This window comes from Cyanistes caeruleus, chromosome 2 (assembly GCF_971803275.1).
Source record: "Cyanistes caeruleus chromosome 2, bCyaCae1.hap1.1, whole genome shotgun sequence".
NCBI classification, from domain to species: Eukaryota; Metazoa; Chordata; class Aves; order Passeriformes; family Paridae; genus Cyanistes; species Cyanistes caeruleus.
Genome location: NC_141702.1, coordinates 97,803,937 through 97,825,329, shown reverse-complemented (window position 1 = coordinate 97,825,329; position 21,393 = coordinate 97,803,937). Strand labels below are relative to the sequence as shown.

General features: G+C 39.8%; 1 protein-coding gene and 1 long non-coding RNA gene across 21 annotated transcripts in view; one reads left to right on the top strand and one right to left on the bottom strand.

Moving 5' to 3' along the window:
* RCOR3 (REST corepressor 3) overlaps nt 1–15,397 on the bottom strand; it is a 26,434-nt gene extending 11,037 nt beyond the window's left edge. For 2 of the 15 annotated variants that reach the window (XM_086878529.1, XM_086878538.1), the window contains exons 1-8: nt 15,146–15,373; nt 14,595–14,651; nt 8,910–8,987; nt 7,387–7,439; nt 5,537–5,698; nt 5,068–5,192; nt 3,536–3,614; nt 702–920 (exon numbers count right to left, since the gene is read on the bottom strand). In XM_086878529.1, coding sequence (XP_086734655.1) covers nt 702–920; nt 3,536–3,614; nt 5,068–5,192; nt 5,537–5,698; nt 7,387–7,439; nt 8,910–8,987; nt 14,595–14,651; nt 15,146–15,287 — 915 coding nt within the window. In that variant the 5' untranslated portion in view covers nt 15,288–15,373. Of the gene's footprint in view, nt 1–701; nt 921–3,517; nt 3,615–5,067; nt 5,193–5,536; nt 5,699–7,145; nt 7,274–7,386; nt 7,440–8,909; nt 8,988–14,030; nt 14,406–14,594; nt 14,652–14,810; nt 15,083–15,145 lie in introns of those variants that run through there. The other 13 variants (XM_086878536.1, XM_086878532.1, XM_086878528.1 and 10 more) reach the window with 13 other exon arrangements.
* Nucleotides 14,873–21,393, top strand: LOC111926164 (uncharacterized). 6 transcript variants are annotated; one of them, XR_015283682.1, is made up of 3 exons: nt 14,873–14,935; nt 20,436–20,507; nt 21,178–21,393. It is a non-coding gene; the product is annotated as an uncharacterized LOC111926164 (long non-coding RNA). The 6 variants fall into 6 exon arrangements; XR_002862727.2 differs by lacking the exon at nt 14,873–14,935 and adding an exon at nt 15,468–15,666; XR_015283683.1 differs by lacking the exon at nt 14,873–14,935 and adding an exon at nt 15,524–15,640.

Below are 21,393 nucleotides of genomic sequence, written 5' to 3'. Positions count from 1 at the left end.
CAAAAATTCCAGAAGATAAGCCTTGACTCTGCAGCCCCATCGCTCCTAGAAAGCAAGCATGCACATAACTACTTAGAAGCTGAATAATTACATGTTTCAACTTTAAATGCCAAAATTTAATTTCTTCATGCAAAGGACGCAGGTAATTTTCCTCTTAAAAGTGGAGACTAAAAAGCTTTTCTAAATTTAATAAGAAGTAGAAAATGTATCAATTCAAACAGAGAAATAACTAGGTCCATGATTTCCACAAGCCTCCCATACTTTCACACTATGCGGGAAAGGACATCCAGGAAACCAGCTACAATTTAAACCATAATAAATGTAACTTCCTCTGCTCCATTGGTCTCATTTTCACTTTTCAAACAAACACTTCTAAGAAATTAAAAAAAGCTTCAAATCAAATGTGACTTTTGATTTTTTCTGTCCCCAAATCTGTAGCACTATTTTAATGCTACCCTTTTTTTCATAAGTAAAAAGTCATCTTGCTTCATTTTATCCAAAAGAGCAGATGAATGTAAAAAACCAAAAACTGAAGAACAGCTACTGTCCAGCATTTGTGGTGATAACTGTGGAACAAAATGAGGAAGACTCACATTAAAGAGGTTTCAGAATCTTCACAGATAATCTTCAAAACCATTACAATCAGAACAATCTGAGATGAAATAAAAAAAAAAAAAACCAAGACTAATAACCCATGGTACCTGTCGCTTTAACGAGATTAGTTCCATATCCAGCTGTCTAAGAATTGTGTTGGCTGCATTGGGACTACAGGAAACAGCTATCACATCTTCCTGGGTCAGGTACATGCCTTTTGGTGGACGGCATTTGGAACGCTGGGAATGGTGGCGATGCTGCAAGCTCTGATACTCTCTTCTACCCAGACCTATTTTGCTGGTCTGAACAGGCTGATCATTATTGCCCTTTAATTTACAAGAAATAAATCATTAAAGAATAACAGTATCTTGTGTACAACTTTACTAAAAATAATGAAGTATCAGATAGCATTGTAATGTCATATTTATGACAAAACTTAAGCTAACATCCTCCTTTACACATAGTATCCAACTATGTCTCGCAGATGAGTTGATGGAACATGCCAGTCATCTGCTGGATAAGCCTGCATTAGTCTAAGAAAGCTGAGTTTTCAAAACTTTTTTTTAACACAGCCACAAATACCGTAAATGTTATGGAAATCCCAGTCTGAACATTGTGAAAGAAGATACATAATATACATGTATGTATCTTGTTTTTAAAACAAATAATCAGTGACTACACATTTCTGATCAGATATGAAGAATTTGGGTAAAGATTAAAGGAGTAGAATTGTAAAGTCAACCAGGCCAGGCAAGAATGCAAAATGACATTTCTCCCTGATGTCAGCACTCTACAGTGTTTGGGGGGGACAGGGAGGGGCTGACTTGAGACTTGGAAGAGAAAGTATGGACATGCCCCTGCAGTCATAGCATGAGCCTTTGTTATTTGCTTCTTTGGAAAGGAAAGGAATGGCAAAGAGGAAATGAAGTCTTTGTTTTGATATGCTGGACACCTAAACATTTCAGCTTTGTCTTCAGTTGGGATTGCTGCATAACTTCTCTACATGTATATGACTCGCTCAGAGCAACTGAGTAGCTTCCCTATAGCCCAGGAGCAGAGATACAAAAATTACTTTCTCTGCAAGGGTTTTCTAATTCAAAGCAATGCTTAGTACTAGAAGAGAAAGAATTCAGTCTTTTCCCTACTTCAAGCAGCTCCCTACTGCTCCTCCCTGCTGGCATCCATGCCTGTTTAAGAGGAGGTGGTCATCTGATTACAGTGACTGCAAAACCAAATGCAGCAGCCATTATTAATATTATCATTATTATTATTTTCTGTAGTAGTAGTAGTACAGAGCAGCAAACAGAGTCTTGTTTTAGTACACTTGACCTTGTGCCACATTCTCTTCCCCAGCTAATACAACATCTTATCCAGCTCACAGACTTCATAGAGGCCACTTAAGATATCTGTTCTTCCTTGGAAAAATGATGTAGAGCCTTACAGTTTTGACATTTAAAAATTTCAAGGTTAAGTTTACTTCTGCCCTGCTTATACTTATTTGGGTTTTGGTTCTGCATTGCTCTTTTGGTATGAAATTGAAGTTCCTGTGTGTTCAATCTGGATTTAAAGTGAAAATAGTCTCTCTCAATTTTTTCTTGCCAAGATACAGAGTTTAGGTTATATTTGTTTTATCTGGTAACAGAAAGTTTCCATTGCTCTGTGTGTTCAAGCAGCCTACTCAGTTTATATTTTGCTTAGGAAGTGAAAGTATGCAAATCCTTCCAGAACTATTAGATGACAAAATTATCTTGTGCAGATCCAAATAGCTCATCAGAAACTACAAACCTATTTGTCCTGTTCCTAGAAGTCTATCAATAAACTATTTCTGGACTGTATGTCATGCTTCAAACTATAACCAAATAAATTGAGCAAAATAGCCCCTATTTAGACACAGCTAAGGCCAGTCATTAGATTGCAGGGACATTGTTAGCACAACATAAAAGTAAAAAGGTACATTATCAGGCCATGTGACATTTCAAGTACTACAAAACATCCCCATGTTAAAAAAGCAATCTCAAACTCTTTCATTGAAAGGGATAATTTTCCTTTTTTTTCTCCAAGGCCAGTAGATAAAGGGATACATTGAAGGTCACTGCAAAGCTCAGAACAGAAGCTAAGCTTATTGGTCTCTTACTCAGTATTATTTCTGTGAAAAGTGCATAATTTTATTCATAATCCTAGATACCGCTTCATGGGAGTGCTGAAGTTTTGTACAACCTCTCCTCTCACTCTTGAGAAGCATGAACTGGCTGATTTAGGATGATCACAAATGCTTAAAGTTGATCCAAGAAACGAACACACACTTTATTGTGTTTTTCTTGTCTTGTTCATAGATAGCTTAATGTTTACAACAAGAACTCAAAAAATGCCTAAAACCTGAACATACCCTGAACACAGCAGTCATTGGTAAAGCTAAGTGCTCAATTAGGACAAAAATGTTTTTCCTCTACACTTATTAGCAGAAAGCATCTCAATAAAACCACATATTAGTTAAAATGCATCAACTCAATGTGGCTTTGAACATGCAACAAAAGTTGTTCTTTGAAAAATGTAATTTAATTTTAAAATTCAAAGAAAACACTTTGATTCAAATAATTCACAACCAGTAAAACTGTAAACATACTAATAAGACTGAAGGAGGGCAAATACAATCTGTTTTATCAGGTTGTGAGAGGATACATCTCTTACAAAAACTGAAGATCTCTCAGGACACAGTGGAGGTAATGAGACATTTCTGCATTTCTGGCATTTACAGCCAGAAAACGGCAAAAATATAGAATACAATTTTGTTTCAATGAGAAGTCATCAAGACCCTGATTATTTAAATGCCCTGGGAGTTCAGCACGGTGACATCTAAACCTCCATACTACAACTCACTCTTCACAGTAACACATTCACTGAAAACAAACAAACTGACATTCACCATTAAGTTATCTGTTACCTCCTTTTTGGCTTCTTTTTTGGGATCATAATCGCTATCATTTCCATCCATTGGATGAGCTTCTTCTACATCATCATCGCTAAAGACAGATTATAAAAAAAGCTTGTCACTATTTTACTTTTTAAACCCAAATGTAAGTATGTACCAGGATAAGAGAGTTTATCTACTTGAATTTACCTATTCTGAGTATATGGCATCTCAAAATTATTTGTAGTTTTCGAAAGATGGCTGTTACAAGCATGATTTCCTATATTAAATTCCAGTAATTATTAGGATAAACAAGCAATCCTAAACCATAGTTTCAAAGTTACTTTAAGCAATGCTGGTACTGCTGCCAAGAATTTTGGTATCACCTTTTTTCCAGTCAACCACTTGTGCCAGTGTGAACACTTATGTGGCCAACTATATACCAAGGCTAGAAATAACCTTCCATTTGCCCCATTAGTTTTAATAGAGCAATTTTCATACCACTACAACAGGTGAATAAACCCTTGCTGAAATCTGTGGGGAGCATAGGACATATGATGGGAAACACGGGACTGCTTTTTCACCAACGTGCTTAAAATCTAGCAGTTTAGGGGAGGGAAATGAAATCTACTGAGTTAAATCAAAGAAAAAAGATTAAAAAGAGAACAGTCAATTCAGAGCCTAATCCAGTCATTCTGAAAATATAATTTCTGAATAAATTAATGCAAGAACAAACTTTCTAGTTCTTACCAAACCCCTCCAAACTGCTATATTAAAAGCAAACTAACTTTAGCTTGTAATTTTTCAGCAATAGAATCACTAAATAAGCACATGAACTTTAGATAAGTTATTGAAAATAACATATAATTAAAAAGACCCCTTTTGCCCCAGTGATGCACTTTTCTATAGATATAAAATTACAACTTCCAATATAAACATAGATTGTTACTTACACATGCAACACATATCACCTTTTAAAAAGTGCAAGTTAATTATTAAGTATACCAAGCACAATAAAAAATTAATTTCATAGTAACTGTGTGAAACGTTATTCCTTTCTTTGAAACACAACAAAACTACTCTGAGCTCTAATTCTCTCTGACTGATAGCACTTCTAAGTCTCCTAAAAAAAGATTTTATATAAAGTTTTATTATAAAACAATGCACAGGCACTCTTACTGCTCCAGCTTCTTACAGTGGTTGAAATTTCAGTTTTAGTTCCATATTAATTAAAAAAAATTCAAACAAAAAGGAATCCCAACCCTCCCACATACCCACAAAAACACTCTTCTGCACAGACAGTGATAGACTTCAGGGTTTAAATCCTTTTTTTTTACAATTATCCATTAAAACACTCCCATCTCCTATTACAACTCACACAGACAGGAGTGATAAAGTTCTTACAGCACAGGTCCCAAACCCCTTGCTAGAATCAGAGATATCACAACAGGGGTCTCAAACCTGAAACACATGGCTCTCACTGAAATAATAGCTAGAAATTACTCCACATCTCTACTTAGGAAAAATTCAGTCTCTGGTTATCTACTTAAGAACACAAAACTCACCTGTCACCTTGATTATTTCTATTAGCTAGTTTACGAGCCTGACGATCCATCAAACTTGTCCTAGAGCGAGTTTTTTTCCAAGAATAGTAATATTTTACAAGGCTTGCAATGGTCTTGTCTGGGAGCTAGAAGAATTAATCAACAGATTAACACTTTCAAAATTTAAAATTCCACCCAGATTTCTAATTCTGCTCTGATTATAGCCATCTTTTAACAATACTTTAAATGCATTGATAAGATTGAAGTGAGGGGTGTATTTCATATTTTTAAAAAAGGGGAGAAGGCTTCTTTTCATTAGAGTTAAAAAGCTATATATCCAAGAGACATGAGGAAAATAAATGAAATCTTATATTCAAGGCTCTTCCTGAAGCTTTTACACAGAAATCAACATGAAATTTTAGCCCAACAGGAGCCTTTGTTCTTAATGCATCTGAGCTGTTTAATGCTTCTGATTGAAATATTACTTTACCATTTGCTGGATCCTGTGAAAGCTCTTTCCATGGAAGCTAAATGCTTGTTCAAATAGGACTTTATCTTCAACTGTCCATTCATCAGGGAAAGGAGTGAAGTTAGGGAGATCCGCAAGGGACTTCTCAATATTGTGTTTATGCCAGAACAACATGCCGAGAGCCTTTGAAAAGAAATAGTCCCTCTTTGGATTTAGTCAATTTTCTAAAACGTTGAGACAAGTTAAATAAAAACAGGCAATTTATTTGTTTGAAATTAAATTTGACTATCAGAATCCCTTCTCAAAATGTATTTACAATTTTATTGGCTATTTACTATTGGTTACAAAATTCTCTTTGGAGACAGCGGGCACATCTATACTTTATTAATGGTATGAAAGCCAGACAATTTAAGGTTGGCATGGCAGCAGTAATTCTAGAGCAGCACAAGCTAGGCTGAGGGGCTCAAATCTGACCTGCTTTCTTACTTTACAGGCATATATCACCTACACAGTTCCTTACAGGCCTTTATTACCAGCCCACTCAAAAAAGAAAACAAAAATACTTTTCAGTAGCCAAAGGACCATCCAAAATGCAAGTCTGAAAGTTCAAAGTGAGAGTGGTCTTTCTACAACTCTTCAGTTCACAAATAACAGCACGGCCACTTCGTCATGTGAACCTAATAAGGAATGGAAATTTAAGTATACTTTCTTATACAATTTCATTTCTCGGTATTCTTAAAGAATTTTATGTTCATTAGACTTTCTGCCAGAGAATCACTGGCAGATTTGATGCCAAGATTTGGGCATGGGAATTGGGCAATGTAACCCACTTGGTTTCAATCATACAGCACAGGCAGACAATTGCCAGGTATCTCTCCAACCCCCTGATTTCACATCTTCTGACAATCTGGACACAGCAAACCTCTGCTCTTGTTAAAACGGCAAGTGACAAGCACCTCTTGCAAAGAGAATTTCAATTCCACTGCAAGAAGTCTACAAATGTTTTGTACCAGAAGTTATTTTAGAAATCCATCTCTAGGAGACTTGAGAGCCATCAGTTCCTCCTCTTGCCTAACAGAAGTCAAGGCATAAAGAAGCAACACCAAACCACAGGTATATTCCGGACATTGTAACACTGGCAGCCTCTTTGTCAGACAGCAGCTGATAAGCAAGCTTCCATCCTCCAAAACTTGATCATACAACTTCTTTTCAATTGTACAGCAAATATTTTTCTGCAATATGTAAACTCACTTTTACATAGATTGGTTAATTTATAAAGAAATTTGATACAGAACTACATGCAGACCAGCAAAGTTTTATGCTTACTTTTTAAGGAATGGTGACCAAAGGTTGTTAAACAAAAAGTGAACTTATTTGTTACCTTCAGAGCTAAAATTTGAGTCTTTTCTCCTGCCTCTGAAAAAACCCACTCAATTTAGGCTAGTTTGCTTTTTTTTCCAATATGAAATAAACCTTTGCAGTGCCATCCCTACCAATTAATGGTTCAAAATTGTATTGTATTTGCATTCTAATGTTTAACTTGAAATTTGTAAGCTGTTTCCCTACAAAACTCTTTAGCTAAATAAACACACACAATTGCATGACATGCCCAGTGTATCAAGAAACATACCAAACCTTTCAAAAGTGCACATTACAAGCTGAGCATGTCATGAAAACAAAGAGCTCAATCTTTTGCAGAGAATCCAGACCACAACTGTATGCAGATCCATTTAACTGCAGTGTTTGCTGCCGTGCCTGAAGAGAAACAGCGTTAATTAATGGTAATCAAGGGGAAAAATAAAAGAGTTGTGTTATAGTTTTATATTAAAAAAAAATCCTTTAAATGAGCACTCTCATTCCACAGCACTTACCTGTTCCACATTGTATCCATGTTTTTCCTTTGCTATTGCTATATATTCATCCACTGTAACAAAGCAATGTCAGAATTATTCTTTAATACTTTTAGCTCTGCTCTATGACAGAATTAGCCATCTAACATGGGAAAAGAGTCTCTCCATGCTTTAACACACTGCATAGGCCCAGGTCCCCCAAAATGTTAAATATACTCACAGCTTTATTAATAATAAATAAACCCACTAACCATTAGTGAACGTTTAATTTTATAAGCTTTTTACACAAGCTAATTCTGCTTTCTTTCACATTTTTACTACAACAAAACCACAGATACTCATAATTTATTTATTTAAAGCAGAAACTAGCTGGTTATTAAAAGGCTATGCCTTTTTGGAATCCCTTCCCGGGTTAGTTTTAAATTGAACTACGTCTACTGCTCTTATTCCCAAACATGTTGAAAACTAAAGCAAGGAGATCCTACATCAATGATTATGCATATTCTCAAGATTACTATAGCTTTCACTGACCAACAGGGATTTTAACTATGACACAAAGTCAGTTTTCAACAGAAAGCATGAAAACTCAATTAGATAATGAAATTAAGGAATAACATTTTAAAAATCATATTTAGCAAGAATAGAACCAGCTTAGAGTTAAACACTTTTCCTAATTTTGAAATTGTCTTATTTTTAAATGAAAACCTCTTCCTATTCACCTTCTAGAGCTCAAAATTAGGTGGCAACTAAATAGTTGAAAGGAAGTATGATCAAGAAAAGGAAATAATCATATCCACCTTATTCAAATGGACAATGGATATCCCTGCCATGCACTGTTGCAGCAAATAGCTAATTATACTTCAAAGGAATGAAAAAGGTGTTTAATAATCACAGTTGTATTTTATTTCTAACTGTTCTGCAGTAGCTGAAGGTGCCATTCCCTCAAATGTAGAGGGACACAAATCTCTAACTACTGGTATTAGATAGAAACTGTCCAGGGGATGAGGTTCTCAAGGCTGCATCCTCAAAGTTTACTCCCCTATTATAGTTGGGAACTTCTAGCACAGGATTAAACTAGATTAAACAGATAATTGATCACATTTTGTCAGATTACTCCCGTATCTCAGGTCACTTCTAAAGGGAAAAAATGTTTGCTTTCTCCTTCTGTGACAGCAGTAATAATTTTCCCTTGAAGTAGGCCTCAACAAATATTTTCTAAATTCATCCACTGCAACTCCTTCTCCTAGAAATTTAAAGCAGTAAGTTCCTCGTGTTCAGATATTTTATTCTTTAATTAATAACAAAAGGTTACACAAGCAATGATGATGATAATACAGAATAGGCAGTATGACTTGAAACAAAGACTTTACTAATATAAGAGAAGGTCATCTTTCCTTTACCTGGAGTTCTCTAAATAAAGAAAAAGAGAAGCTTTGTGTTTAATTATTTGCAGTTTCACTGTGCATAAAATAAAGAGCAAACAGGCACACCAGAAACATTTAGTTTACTTAAGCACACAAATTCCTAAGCAGGCAAGGACTTACACTTGGCATCGGGAATATTATGATATGGAGACCATACAAGCATTCCTCCATTATCTTTATCAGTGTATTTTGTGGCACCTGTAAGAAAACACGTAACTCTCAGTATTTATTTAATAATTATGATCTAGAGAACAACTATGTGACAGTTAGCAAAAGCCAACCACAGCAAGAAGTCCAGCTACTAAGGAGAGGGGAAAAAAAAAAAAATTTATTCAAAATTATTTCCTTAAGACATCAAAAGACTGAATCTGAGCACTATTCTTAGGATGTTCAACTAAATATTAGACAGTATCCTGGTTACCACAATTAAATCACTTAAGCGCACTTCTTAAGTTGGAAGGAATCCTATCTAGTTTGGTAGTACTATCCTAACTAGTAGTTAGTATCTAACCCCCTTGCCATGTGCAGGGACACATTCCACTAGACCAGGTTGCTCAGAGCTCCATCCAGCCTGGCTTTGAACACTTCCAGGGATGGGGCATCCACAGCTTCTCTGGGCAGCCTGTGCCAGTGCCTCACCACCCCATAGCAAGGAATTGCTTTCTCATATCTAAATCCACCCCCTATAAAGTTGGTAAGGATGCAACTTTGTTCTCCTGAAGTTTGATTGTCCATTAGTACTCTAACATTTATCACTATCATAGGACTACTAGGACCTACTGTGGTCAGTTAGGCTTTCTTCAAACAAACAAACAAAAATAGATAAGAGCTAGAATTCAGTCACTACCACTGATCCCTTTCAGCAAGAAATTGTACTAACAGCTATGCCAGAAACCATTCTGTTCATCTCTCTCTAGATTTTTCTAATTTTGTAATTTTAGTATTCATAGCCAAGCAAATTGCACAGCAGTTAGATGTATAAGTAACTTCTGGTTTTAGTTTATCTCCACTTCAATGTAGCAAGGGAAGCAGTACAAATTATCCAACCCATCAGGACAGAGTAATACCGATGTAAACACTGAAGCATTAAATCAGAGCATATGATTTTTTAAAACATGCTGTAAAAGAAAACTCCCCGATACTGTAAAAGCATTAATTCAGTCACTTTCCATTACTATTTCACAAATGTAGTCTAAAACATAAGGCCCCTTACAATCTATTTGTTTTCAAGTTTCTCTAGCTAAGAAATTGCTCAACAATTGGATTTATATCTAATGTCAGTATGAATTCCCTGAGTAATCACCCTCAGAGGAACTTTCTTTGCATCCTTCTTGGAGAAGAAAAGCTTTTTTTGTTCAGTGAAACAAGTAACTTTTCAATCCATTTTAAGCTTACACACTTTATACTTAGGCTCTAAATCTTGTTTGAAACAAACAAAAAAACCAAATACAATGCTTTGGAAAAAAAGAACAGTATAGTGCTTTCCCTTTATGTACAATGTTTTGTTGCTCTTCCCTCTTCAGTTTGGCAGCGTTTTGTATTTGCTATCATCTCTGCAATCTTGATCCATCACAACTGTGAACTTGAAAACAGTTAATTAGAAAACCTAAAAATTCCTGTACCTCTCCAAAATGAGATGTGAAAGGCAGATAACCTCAATGCAGCATAAACTCCATAACAGGTTAAGAATGTACATATACTCATAAAGCACCCGTTCCAAGGCATAAGAGCTACTAAACTCGGAAAGGTTTTTGGTATACAAGAACAAACTCCTTAATGTAACATTCCACTTTAGCACCAAAAAGCATGACATTTTTAGTCATTAGGAATGCAATACTTCATGAAGAGCAAGGCATGTTGCAGGCACAACATTTGTCTTGTACACTGTGTTTTTATCACAAGTAAATGACCACTATCCTGCACTTCATTCTAATTAAAGATGAGGAGAAAGAAGGATCACCAGAGAATATATTAGAATCTCAGGTTATGAGGAAAAATGTCTAAACTTAAGATACCTGCAGACAATTGGATATCATGGATGTTATCAGGTAGTGAATACTCAAATACTAAAGTGAAAAAAAAAAAATTAGTTTCAGAGTTCTTGTGCCTGCAGGAGACCATGTATGTGGTCACACTACCCTACTGAGGTGCCACCCTCACACGATAAACAAGCAACAACCATCAGAACCTCCCTTTTCAAAGCAGTGCTGTGTCCCCAACAGGAATCAGACATCTGCTTCCATTCAGGTGACACCTTCACACTACCAAAAGAAAAGCCAGGATGACAAAGGAATAATGAGGTGCATACAGGTAGCCTGAAGGAAGGAAGGCACCTTGTCCTCAGCATGGGATGTCCCTAGCTGTAGAACAGGGATCCCTCCATCCCCATATGCAGGACCATGACCTACCTTCCTGAGAACTTGCTGCCTGTCCTTTGTACCCCAAGCACTCAAGCAAACAGCCCTAACCTCCAGAGTGGCTGTGTTACACCTCAAGGCATACAAGGGAGGGGGGGCTGGAAATACCCTGCAACACGATAACCAGTGTGTTAGAAGAGTTGTAAGCCAGTAAGGAAGAGAAGGACCAAGAGCTACATCTGAAGAATAACAAGTCTCCCTCTCCCCAAAATACACCTCAAAGCCACTGAGGAAGAGGTTTCAGTACTTCAGCTGCTGCACCCCTCTGCCAGTAGCAGTCAGGAAATGCAGCCAGCTGAAGATGACCAACAGGCACTCTGCACCACTTCCAGAACAGGGAAATCACAGCAGCAAACTGACCCTCTCTAAATTGCAGCTTCACGTTGGAAGTTAGGTACACATGGCTGGTACAGCTCTATACAGGATCCCAGGTACTGAAAATGAAGTGATCATCCAGGTGCATACAAGGCACAGCGAGGACACTGTGGGGCAGCGTGGCAATATAAAAGTATGTTGGTTTCCAGCACAAAATGTACCTTCCTCTGCTTAAGACTAAGCCTTCCCACACCATTTAACAATTTCAATTTTACAGAGCCTCTTTTCCTATTAGAAGACTGAAGAGAGAAAAGTTAAAAACATACAGAGAAAGGAGTTCCTAAGTGACCTTAAATGGTATAAAATATTCTTCTTGATAGCCCCAACTCCATCCCTGAAGAGAGGGTAAATGGAAAATTAAGTATTTCAGCATTAAGAAAGAAAAATTCATAGTAAAACCATTGTGAAGTCTAAATCTGAATAGAATAAAACTTCTCTAGCAGTTATCTGTGGACAACATGACAGGATGGTGCATTCTGTACCATGATTTTCAAAAGAATGTAAACAACCCACAATATAAGGATATCAGTTTTGTATCCTGCTGGATTTCTAGGTGGGCCAGAAAGTACAAGCAGAAAAATTTTCACCAAAAATATATAATACTATAGGAAAACCAGGAGGAGGAGACAAAAATTTGGAGTGCAAGAGATGGTATGTTAACTCAGTAAATTAGATAAAGTAAAAATCCCAAGTTTCCTTAGTAAAATTGTTTCTTACAGTGACAAAATCACTCTCATCGCTGTAATATTTGGTGACAATTAAAAACACTACTTCCCTTAAGCTCTATCTAAAAGTTTGCTTGTAAAAAGAATACGGTGTGGAGAGGGGTAAGAGAGTATATTTAAATTAACTTTTCATAATTGTTGCTTCCAACCACAACCCACTTAGAAACAGTTGCACTTTTTCTTTAAAAAAATAATCTTGTTTTATACATAAACTAAGTTTACAAAAAAAAATGTTTACTGCCATCACATTAATCATGAATATTTTGTTCCTCAGTGTATTGTTGTAGAGCATTGCTTATGGCTATTTTTCAAGTCAGGCTAAGTGAAACCCAAGGACTGGTATTATTCCACTCAGTATTCTGTGGGTTTATCAGGGCTGACTTTGTGTCTTAAAGTTATGCCTACTTTCATCCATCATTGATTCTCTTCTCCCACCTATTTATTTCAAGGGGCTTAAAAAATAGCACTCAAGAGTACTGTGAATAAACACACACTCTAAAGTATCTGATAAGCCCTCAAAAAAGAGCATTAGAACAATTCCAAGAAGAAACATAATTAAAGATAATCAAATATAGTGCCATATCCATATATGCAACCTTGAACTAAAAAGGAGATTATTACCTTGCTACAAAAAAGTAAACAAAATGTAGCTGTAAGAGCAAGGATTTTTGTCTCTTGTCACTTGTCTCTAAGAAATTATGCCTCAAAACTCATCAGAAAAAATAAACAAACCTCAACCAGAAAAACAAAGAGATGAAAGAATGAGATCTTGCTGGTATCTCTTCAGATAACCAATCTGTTAACTTGGTAAGTGCCATACTTTTAACTTGATGGACTTTTTAATTTATCTTGTAAGACTTAGGTGTTCAAAAAAAATCAGGACCTTCTCGCCCTAATAAGCAAAATACACACACCAAGAAGGATAATACCTCATAATAAAACATTAAGCCTCTAACTCAGGAGTTATTAAAGAAACATTTCTATTATTAAGGAAACTGATAGGGTGAGTATATTTTAATCCCAATTATTGGGGAAAGAGGCATTAATCGAATACCATCCCCCAGAAACACAAGCTCTAAAAAGCCTTGTTATATGAGAGCATAAAATTAGTTCTGTAGTTACTAATGTAATGGTACTATTGCATATACAGTTTACAAAATTAAAACCACAGAACCTCAATTGTCCTACAAGGGCTGAAGAGTACTTTTAATCAAAAGAAAAACAAATACTAGGTGTTTTTCTACTTCAAGTGGCCTGTAGGAAAAGCAAACCCAGGCTGCAGGTTAGAAACCATCATTTTTATCTGTGTATAATTTTTATGTAGGCAATGTAAAAATAAAAGGCGAAGACAATTAGCCTTATTAACAAAGAGACCTAGACTGCGTGCTCTTTCCTAGGGGAAAGGCATTCTCTTAAGGCAAGATCACGCATCCATTTAATCCCACCCTCGCGCTTTCCTTCCCCCAGCGTTTTCTTTGGCCGGTGGGGACTTGAGCCCATCCAGAGGGGCTCGCTCCAGCCTCGGGAGGCACCGTGAGAGCAATCCTCTTCCGGTAAGAAATCATCTGCTACTGCCTGGAGAGCAGGAAAGTAGACAGGCTTCATCTGACCACTACAGCAGAGCTGCTGAACGCTCCTGTGGTCTCCCTGCTCTGTGTAGTAAGGCACGGCAGCATTCTAGCAATTAACTTGCTAAAGCTGAGTACCAGGCTATGCGAGCGTACCCATATTCCTCGGGGCGGGGCTGGGGGGGCGAGGAAGGCGGAGGAGAGCAGCTCAGCCTGCCACGGCGGGGCCAGCGAGGCTACTACAGCACACAAAACCAGGAGCAGGAGTTTCCCACCGAGCGCATCTTCCACCCAGCGCCTCCAGCACGCAGCCAGGTCTGCTCCGCTTCCGGCAGGGCGCATCACTTCCCACCCTTGCCCGGCATCCATCACCCCTCGTCAAATATTTTTTATGGTTATCGGTTTAAGAACACGGAGGAAAAAAAAATATATATATAATAAAGCTTTTTCTGTTTCACCGCCTCCCGCCGGATACCCATAATGCGGCCGATAATGAAGTGAGAATCCCCCACCGCGACGCCCCCCGCCCCCGGAGCGCAGATGCTGCCCCGGCCAAGCCTCCCGCCGCCGGCACCGGATCGCCGACACAAAGGCTCAAAAGCACCATAAATACAGCCCCGCGGCCGCCGCCGCCGGAGAGCGCCGGGCGAGCCCGCCCCGGCAGCGAGCCCACCCCTCCCGCCTCTGGAGATGTCAGGTTACAGCCGAAAAGCGATTTACCGGGCTCGAAGTCAGGAATGCGCGCCTGGTATTCCGCTCCGACCCTCATTCCTACATCTGCAAGGCAAAGTGGGGGGGGGAAGAGAAATTAAGGGCTGGAGCGTCCCCGGGCGCCGTCCCAGGCTCCCGCCGTGCGGCGGGCGGGCGGGCTGGCGGAGCCCCCGCCGCGGCCGTGCGGAATAAGCCACCTCCTCCCCCCGCCACCCCCCCGCCCACCGCCGCCGCCGCGGATTAAGCCCCGACGACCGCCGAGGAGGGGGCAGGAGGAGGCGGAAGGGGGAGTTTATTCCAGCGGAACAATGGGGACGGCGGCGGCTCCCGGGAGACACTCCCTCCCCATCGTTAAGTACCGCGGGGGCAGCCGCGGGGCCGCGCCGCGCGCTCCCGGCCCTCCGCCCCGCACACGCGCGGCCGCGGCTCGGCCGCAGCACGGACGGAGCGGCGGAGCCCCGGCACCGGGAAGGGGGAGGCGGCTCGGCTTGGCTCGCCGCCCCTCCCGCCGCCTCCGCCACCCCCCTGCCGCCGCTGGCGGGGCGGCCCCAGGCTCGCACCGTGCTCGTCGCCACTGTCGCCGCCGCCGCTCTCCGGCTCCGAGTAGTGCCCGTTGGAGGGGCTGCTGCTCTTGGCGCCGTTGGGGGCTGCCCGGCTCTTACTCCCCAAGAGCTCCGCGCCCTTCTCCATCATGCCTGGCATGCCAGGGCTGGGAGCGGGGGAGAGCGGCGGCAGCGCTGCCGGCCGAGGGGGGGGAAGTTAATACGGAGCCGCCATGTTGCCCCCTCCCCGCCCCCCCCTCGGGCACCTCCTCCCCCCGCCCGCCGCGCCCCCCCTTCCCCCGGCGCCGGGAATCCCTCCGCGCCGGCCCGGCCGGATCTCGCCGAGGGGCGGGGATGGTGCTGGAGCGCCGGCGGCGCGGCCGAAGGAAGGAAGGAAGGAGGGATTTCTCCCGATGCCGGACCGCGGCCGTGCCGCGGGGCTCTCCCGGCTGGCGGGCCCTGAGCAGAGAGGGGACTATTTCCCGGCGGCGGCGCAGGGATCCCGGCGGGCAGGTGTCGTCGCCGCCGGTGGTGCCGCGGTGAGGGGCGGGAGGAGCCGGGGCCGAGCGGGGACAGGAGGCGCGGGCCGGGCCCCGGCGGGGAAAGCCGGTGCTGTCACATCGCTGAAATCACACCATGTGTGAACCCATGCGGGTTTTTCTTTCAAAATTCAAGAAGTTATCGATTTATTTACCTGTTCAGTGCAATTCCGGAGCGTTACTAAATGCTGCGGTGTTACTATCTAGTTTATCTTAAATATTCAGGTTTTTTGAGGTAAAAAAAGGCCGAGACGGGCTCCGGACCGAGGCTGAGTTACAATGTGACAACAGTCTTGCTACTTAATCTGGAGATGCATTGTTCGTCCGGTTTGTTCTATGCAAATGCATTTAATATTCTTGTGGCTGCGTTTTAATATGTGTTTATAGGTATTCTTAATGATGCAGTGATAATTTGTCAGTCTGATTTCCAGATGTTGGGGGGGGGGAGTATAAACCTAAATTTCTGTATATCAAACAAAGTCTCATATTCCAACTAAGAGTGTTTGACACGATCCATTACCCTTTGTCATATCTTCCCAATTCCAATCCCCATCCCAAGAATGTCAGTTCTTCCCAAACTCTGCCCTGGTGACTGTCTACCCCAAGCTGATTGATTGATTGCTCGATTGAAGAGCACTAGCAGGAACAGTGCACCTGCTTTCTTACAGCGAGATAAAGGGGAGATGATTACTTGTGTCCATACTTAAGGATACTAAGTGTTCATAGTGCCTTATAGTAGGATTGTAATGTAATGTAGTTAGTCGTGTTTGCTGTTTCTTGATACTTGCTTTGAAAGCAGCCCATTATGGTCAAATTATATACTTCTGAAAAATCTTTGGGGTATGTGTGCTTCGTAGAATATGTCAGGAAAATATTGTCAAGACTTTTCCTGGTTTGGGAATTTTGTGGTCTTTGAAGAACTATTTTTGTGACAGTTTTTGGGAGATGACTGTCACAAATGGGAGTAAACAAGCTGTGACTCCTTTATGCTTGCTGTTTTTCAAAAGCTGGAGAGAATGATTAGCAAGGAGAAGGTAGGAGCAACAGTAGTTGACTTCAAGTGCCTCAGCAATCGAGGATTTGCAGTCCCACAGTTTAATGTACATTTTAAAATGTACATTTAATTAAATTAATGTGTAATTACTTAATTAATATGTTTAATGTACAGTTAAAAACTCATAATAAGAAGCCACTGAAATGCCACAGGAAAATCTTGAACCAATGTTTGTCCTTTTAAGGCACAAAATCATTACGAAAAATTGCAGGAAATTGGGATTTGTTTTAGTTCTCCTAAGGCCATCTATTTGAGGCTTTTTATCTTTATTTTCTGTGGATGTGAAATTTGGGCACACATGCACCACAATGTCTGCACTTGTCTGACCGTTCTTAACTACTGATAAAAGCTACTGGAAGTTTTAGCTGTTACAGCTTTCAGGAAGGCTAAGTTCTTACAGGTGTCATGGAAGTAGCCACCTGAAAGGAAGAAAGATTCCTTGTAGCATGGTTTGCAGAAGAATTGTCTGAAGAACTTGACCTTTTCTGTTTCTGTTACTTGCACGGCTGCTGATGAAACTGCATTTCTGAAGTTACAATAAAAGGGCATAGGTTCACTTAGTCAAGCACGTAGATATTAGCAGATGCATGCAATGATTTTTTTTTTTCCTCATGCAGTCTGGAAGTTTGCTTGCTTTGGACTATTTCTTCTCTTGGACTCTTGTCTTATCCTTCTCTTGTCTTCAGTTTCAATCTTTTTGTTTGTTTGTATTTTATCCTTCTCTCCACAGTTCCTCTGTCACATTCAGTATATGTGTGCTTCTGAATTAGATGTGATATGATAATCAAATAGTTGTTTGTGAGATTAGTCCTGCGTTTGTTATAGAAACTATGCATAAGGAGTTAGATTAATATTAGCTTATAGAATATAAGCATGGGTAGGGTTGGAAGGGACCTTAAAGATAATCTGGTTCCAAAGCCTTGCCAAGGGCAAAAATGCCATTCACTAGCTCAGGTTTCTCAGAGCCCCATCCAACCTGGCCTTGGACACTTCCAGGGATAGGGCATCCACAACTCCTCCTTGCTTTATGTTGTCTCCTTTCTTCTGTATATCCTTCCTTATTTGTAATTTTTGTTTCTGAACATAATCCCTAGAGGGCAGTAAAGTAACCAATGCATTCAGAATTGGGCCAGTCTAAAGATTCTCTTTATGAGCCTATCATTTTTCATTCTTTGAGATTATGCCTTCTTAAAATGTATTTTCCAAGTCATCGTTTCAGGGGAAAGGTTTGTGTTTGGGCAGGAGGGCAGGGATCCTTGGAGTACAAAGGATTGCAGCAGAGAATGTAGAGAATTAAAGAATGTACAAGTTACAGACAAGGAAGGTGAAGCAGATGCTTCTTCGCTTTTAGTGAAATTGCTAAAAAGTAGAAACGGAAGTGCAAATGAAACAACTTTCCCTATCCATGAATTAACTCATCTTAAAACCTACATGGCTTCTGAGGATGCTTCACACAGGGTTTGAGGCCTCTTGCAATTTTTGTTAGTGTGGGTTCTTGGAATTTATTGCTTAAAACCAGACTCTTTGTGGTCTGTGGACTCCTGCGTATTATTACATGTGAGGGTTAATGACAGTATTAACTGTTGAGTGATGAATTAGGGGAAAGTACAGACTGTTTATTCAGAGGAAACTAAATTCTTAAAACTAGGTTTTAGCATGCCTACATTACTATAGAATCAGTTAGGATGGAAATGACCTCTAGCATTGAGTCCAGCCATTAACCTGGCACTGCCAAGTCCATCAGTAAACCACATCCCTAAATGCCACATCCATGCTTCTTCGAAATACCGCCAGGGATGGTGACTCCACTGCTTCCCTGGGCAGCCTGTTCCAATGCTTGACAACTCTTTCTGTGAAGAAAGTTTTCCAAATATCCAATCTAAACCTTCCTAGTGCAACTTGAGGCTGTTTCTTGTCATCCTGTCTATTATTACGTGTGAGAAGAGACCAATCCCCACCTCACTACAGCCTCTTTTCAGGCAGTTGTAGATATCCATGAATATTCCCTTCAGCCGCCTTATTTCCAGGCTAAACAACCCCAGTCAACTCTGCTGCTCCTCATAAAATTCATGCTCCAGACCCTTCACCAGCTTTGTTGCTCCTTGGATGCTCTTCGGCACCTCTTGTATGTTATGCCCATCTCACCTATGAAATTTCTAACTCATTAAATTCTTGGTCAGGCAAAGTATTGCAGATCACATGTTTGGCCTTTTTATCTTATGGTGACAGTTTCATGCTTTCAGGTTTTTTTGGAAAGCGTATTTTGACAGTTTCCTGTCTTGGGACTGTTGTTTTACACCATTTAAAATCTGTGTCTTTAAATATTTTTAGAAGCAGGTCAACAGATTTGTGATGCTTCTCCAGAAAAATTATACATAGATCATGTGTGTTGTGTGAAACCCAAAGAAAATAGGATGATCATGGAAACCTTTTGGCAATATCCAGCCCAGAAGCTTGTACTTTAATGTGAAGGTTTATAATTGTTCCATAAAGAAAAGTAAGGTCTTTGTGGTCATAAACACATTAAAAAAAGCATGCCTGGGATTAAGGTAATTTCAGATAAATTACACTGCTTGGAGTCTGTTCACGCCTTTGCAGGAAAATATATAGGTGTCATCTGTCAAGTACTGTGTTTCTTTTTTATTAAACACAACTAGGCCTGCTGGGTGGTAGGTGGGAGGCTTAGGGTGGACAGGGTGAGATTTATCAGTTCTTTTATGGTTGTTGCTGTGTTTCATTCAACATTCTTGAGTTTTCCAAAGACTTCACATTTTAGTGGAACCAGTGGAAGATGGTGGATTTTCTACAGCTCTAGCAAATGAGATCTTCAGTCTCAAGCTAACACTTATTTGTATTTTTGAATTCTAGTCTTAATGTTTTAAGGCAGAAATTAGTAAAAATTTGTTCTATAGCTGGCCATTAAAATGAAACAGCAAAGCATTTGCTAACTGCCTTTCTACTGTTAATATCCCCCAACCGAGATTTTTTTTTGTTTTCCTTCTTTTTGTGGTGCTATCTTCCAGTTCTAGGTATAAAAGTTTTAAAGAGTTACCTGCTTTCCAGATCTAAATGGACTTCTGCATCAGGACAGTTGCTAACTTACTCTTAGGAGATAGAGAAAGCCATGTTACAGTTCCTTTGAGAAGTCTAAGAACTTCAGCAGTTTTAGACACTTTTTCCTACTTAAATACCTGTCACCAGGTATCATACCTTGCTCTTCTGAAACCTTTGCCAAAATTTGAGACTCAGACTGTGTTGTACAGTGTCAGTGGTACAACTGATACATTGAATGGAGTGGGGAATGTTAGGACTTGACACCCTGTTAAAAATAGTATTTTGAAATACACTATTGGTTGCACTGTAGGAAGGCTTGTTCAGGAATGAGCATAATGGGTTAGTGCTAACATCCATCTTTCCCAGTACTTTGATCCTGACAGTTCTACAGAGGAACTCATTTTGGAGCCAGTGCCATAATCTCCATTCTGTGTTGGCAAGAAGCCTATTCTTGGTCTTCTAAAGATTTTTACTCTGAAGAGTAAAGCTTGGTATCTTTAAAAAAAACCCACCTTATTCCTATGGATGTGTTATGAAAAGTTTAGTTCCACCTTTACATATTTGTAGACTTGTTTTAGTGACTTCCTACAGATGAATTTTACTGACACTATGATTATATTTTTTTCCTTAAAAATAAATTATTTTTTCTTTTTCTTGACAGGAGGGGCTGGTGTTCCTACTCAGCCCTTTCAGTATCATTGTTTCATTTCTCTTCATCTAATCTAAATATCTGGTGAGCAAAGAGTAAAGAAGTTCTGTGTCTGGTTGATTATGATGACATGCTGTGGGAAAAGCCTGAGTGTAGCTGACTTAATCTTGTGTTACATGGGCAACTCAGGACAACAGGTCATTTCAGAAAGTCAGTTTACAGATATCATTTAACCATGTATATTTTTGCATACCCTCTTTAAAGGAAATTTTGGTAATAGCTGGCAGTATGTCTTTGAATCGGAGCGTTGACATTCAGTATTGTCAGTGAAGATTCTCAGACTGTGAATGAAGATCTTGTATACATGGCTGAAATGGTAGCATCTCTTTACAAATAATTTGGGTTTAGGACCAGTTGTTTCCCACAGAAGGGAAAAGAGATATTGTAATTGTTTTGGTAAGCTAGTGTGCTTTTAGCTTCAAGCTATGTCCTGTTTCCCTTTTGCACATGATTACCTAAACTACTTTACATAGGACTGTTCAGCAGAAAGCAGAGGTCACCTAATTGATAGTTAAAGCTGTTGAACTTCTGTAAGAAATGTAGTTTGGTTCTCCTGCATGGGGTTTACATTTTTGTGCATTTGTTTGCTGTGGTTTGGGAGGGGTTTTGTTTATTTTTTTAAATGCAAAGCAAGTGCTTTGATTCCATGCAGTTGAGGAAACTGATAAACTTATGCTTTACTCTTTCTTGTCAGGTTGTCTGTCCCTGTGCTAACTTGAAGAGGTGACCATTTGCTGTGAGTTAATGATGTTTATGATCTCTCTTCCTTCTATGAAGCAACATCACAAAAGGAATGCACTGTGCAAGATTTTCTCCTTGCAGTTAATAGTACCAGGCACATTTTTGTTGAGAAAAATGTTCTTTAAAACATACTAGAATAAATAAAAATAAAAATGCTCTGCTATGTTAA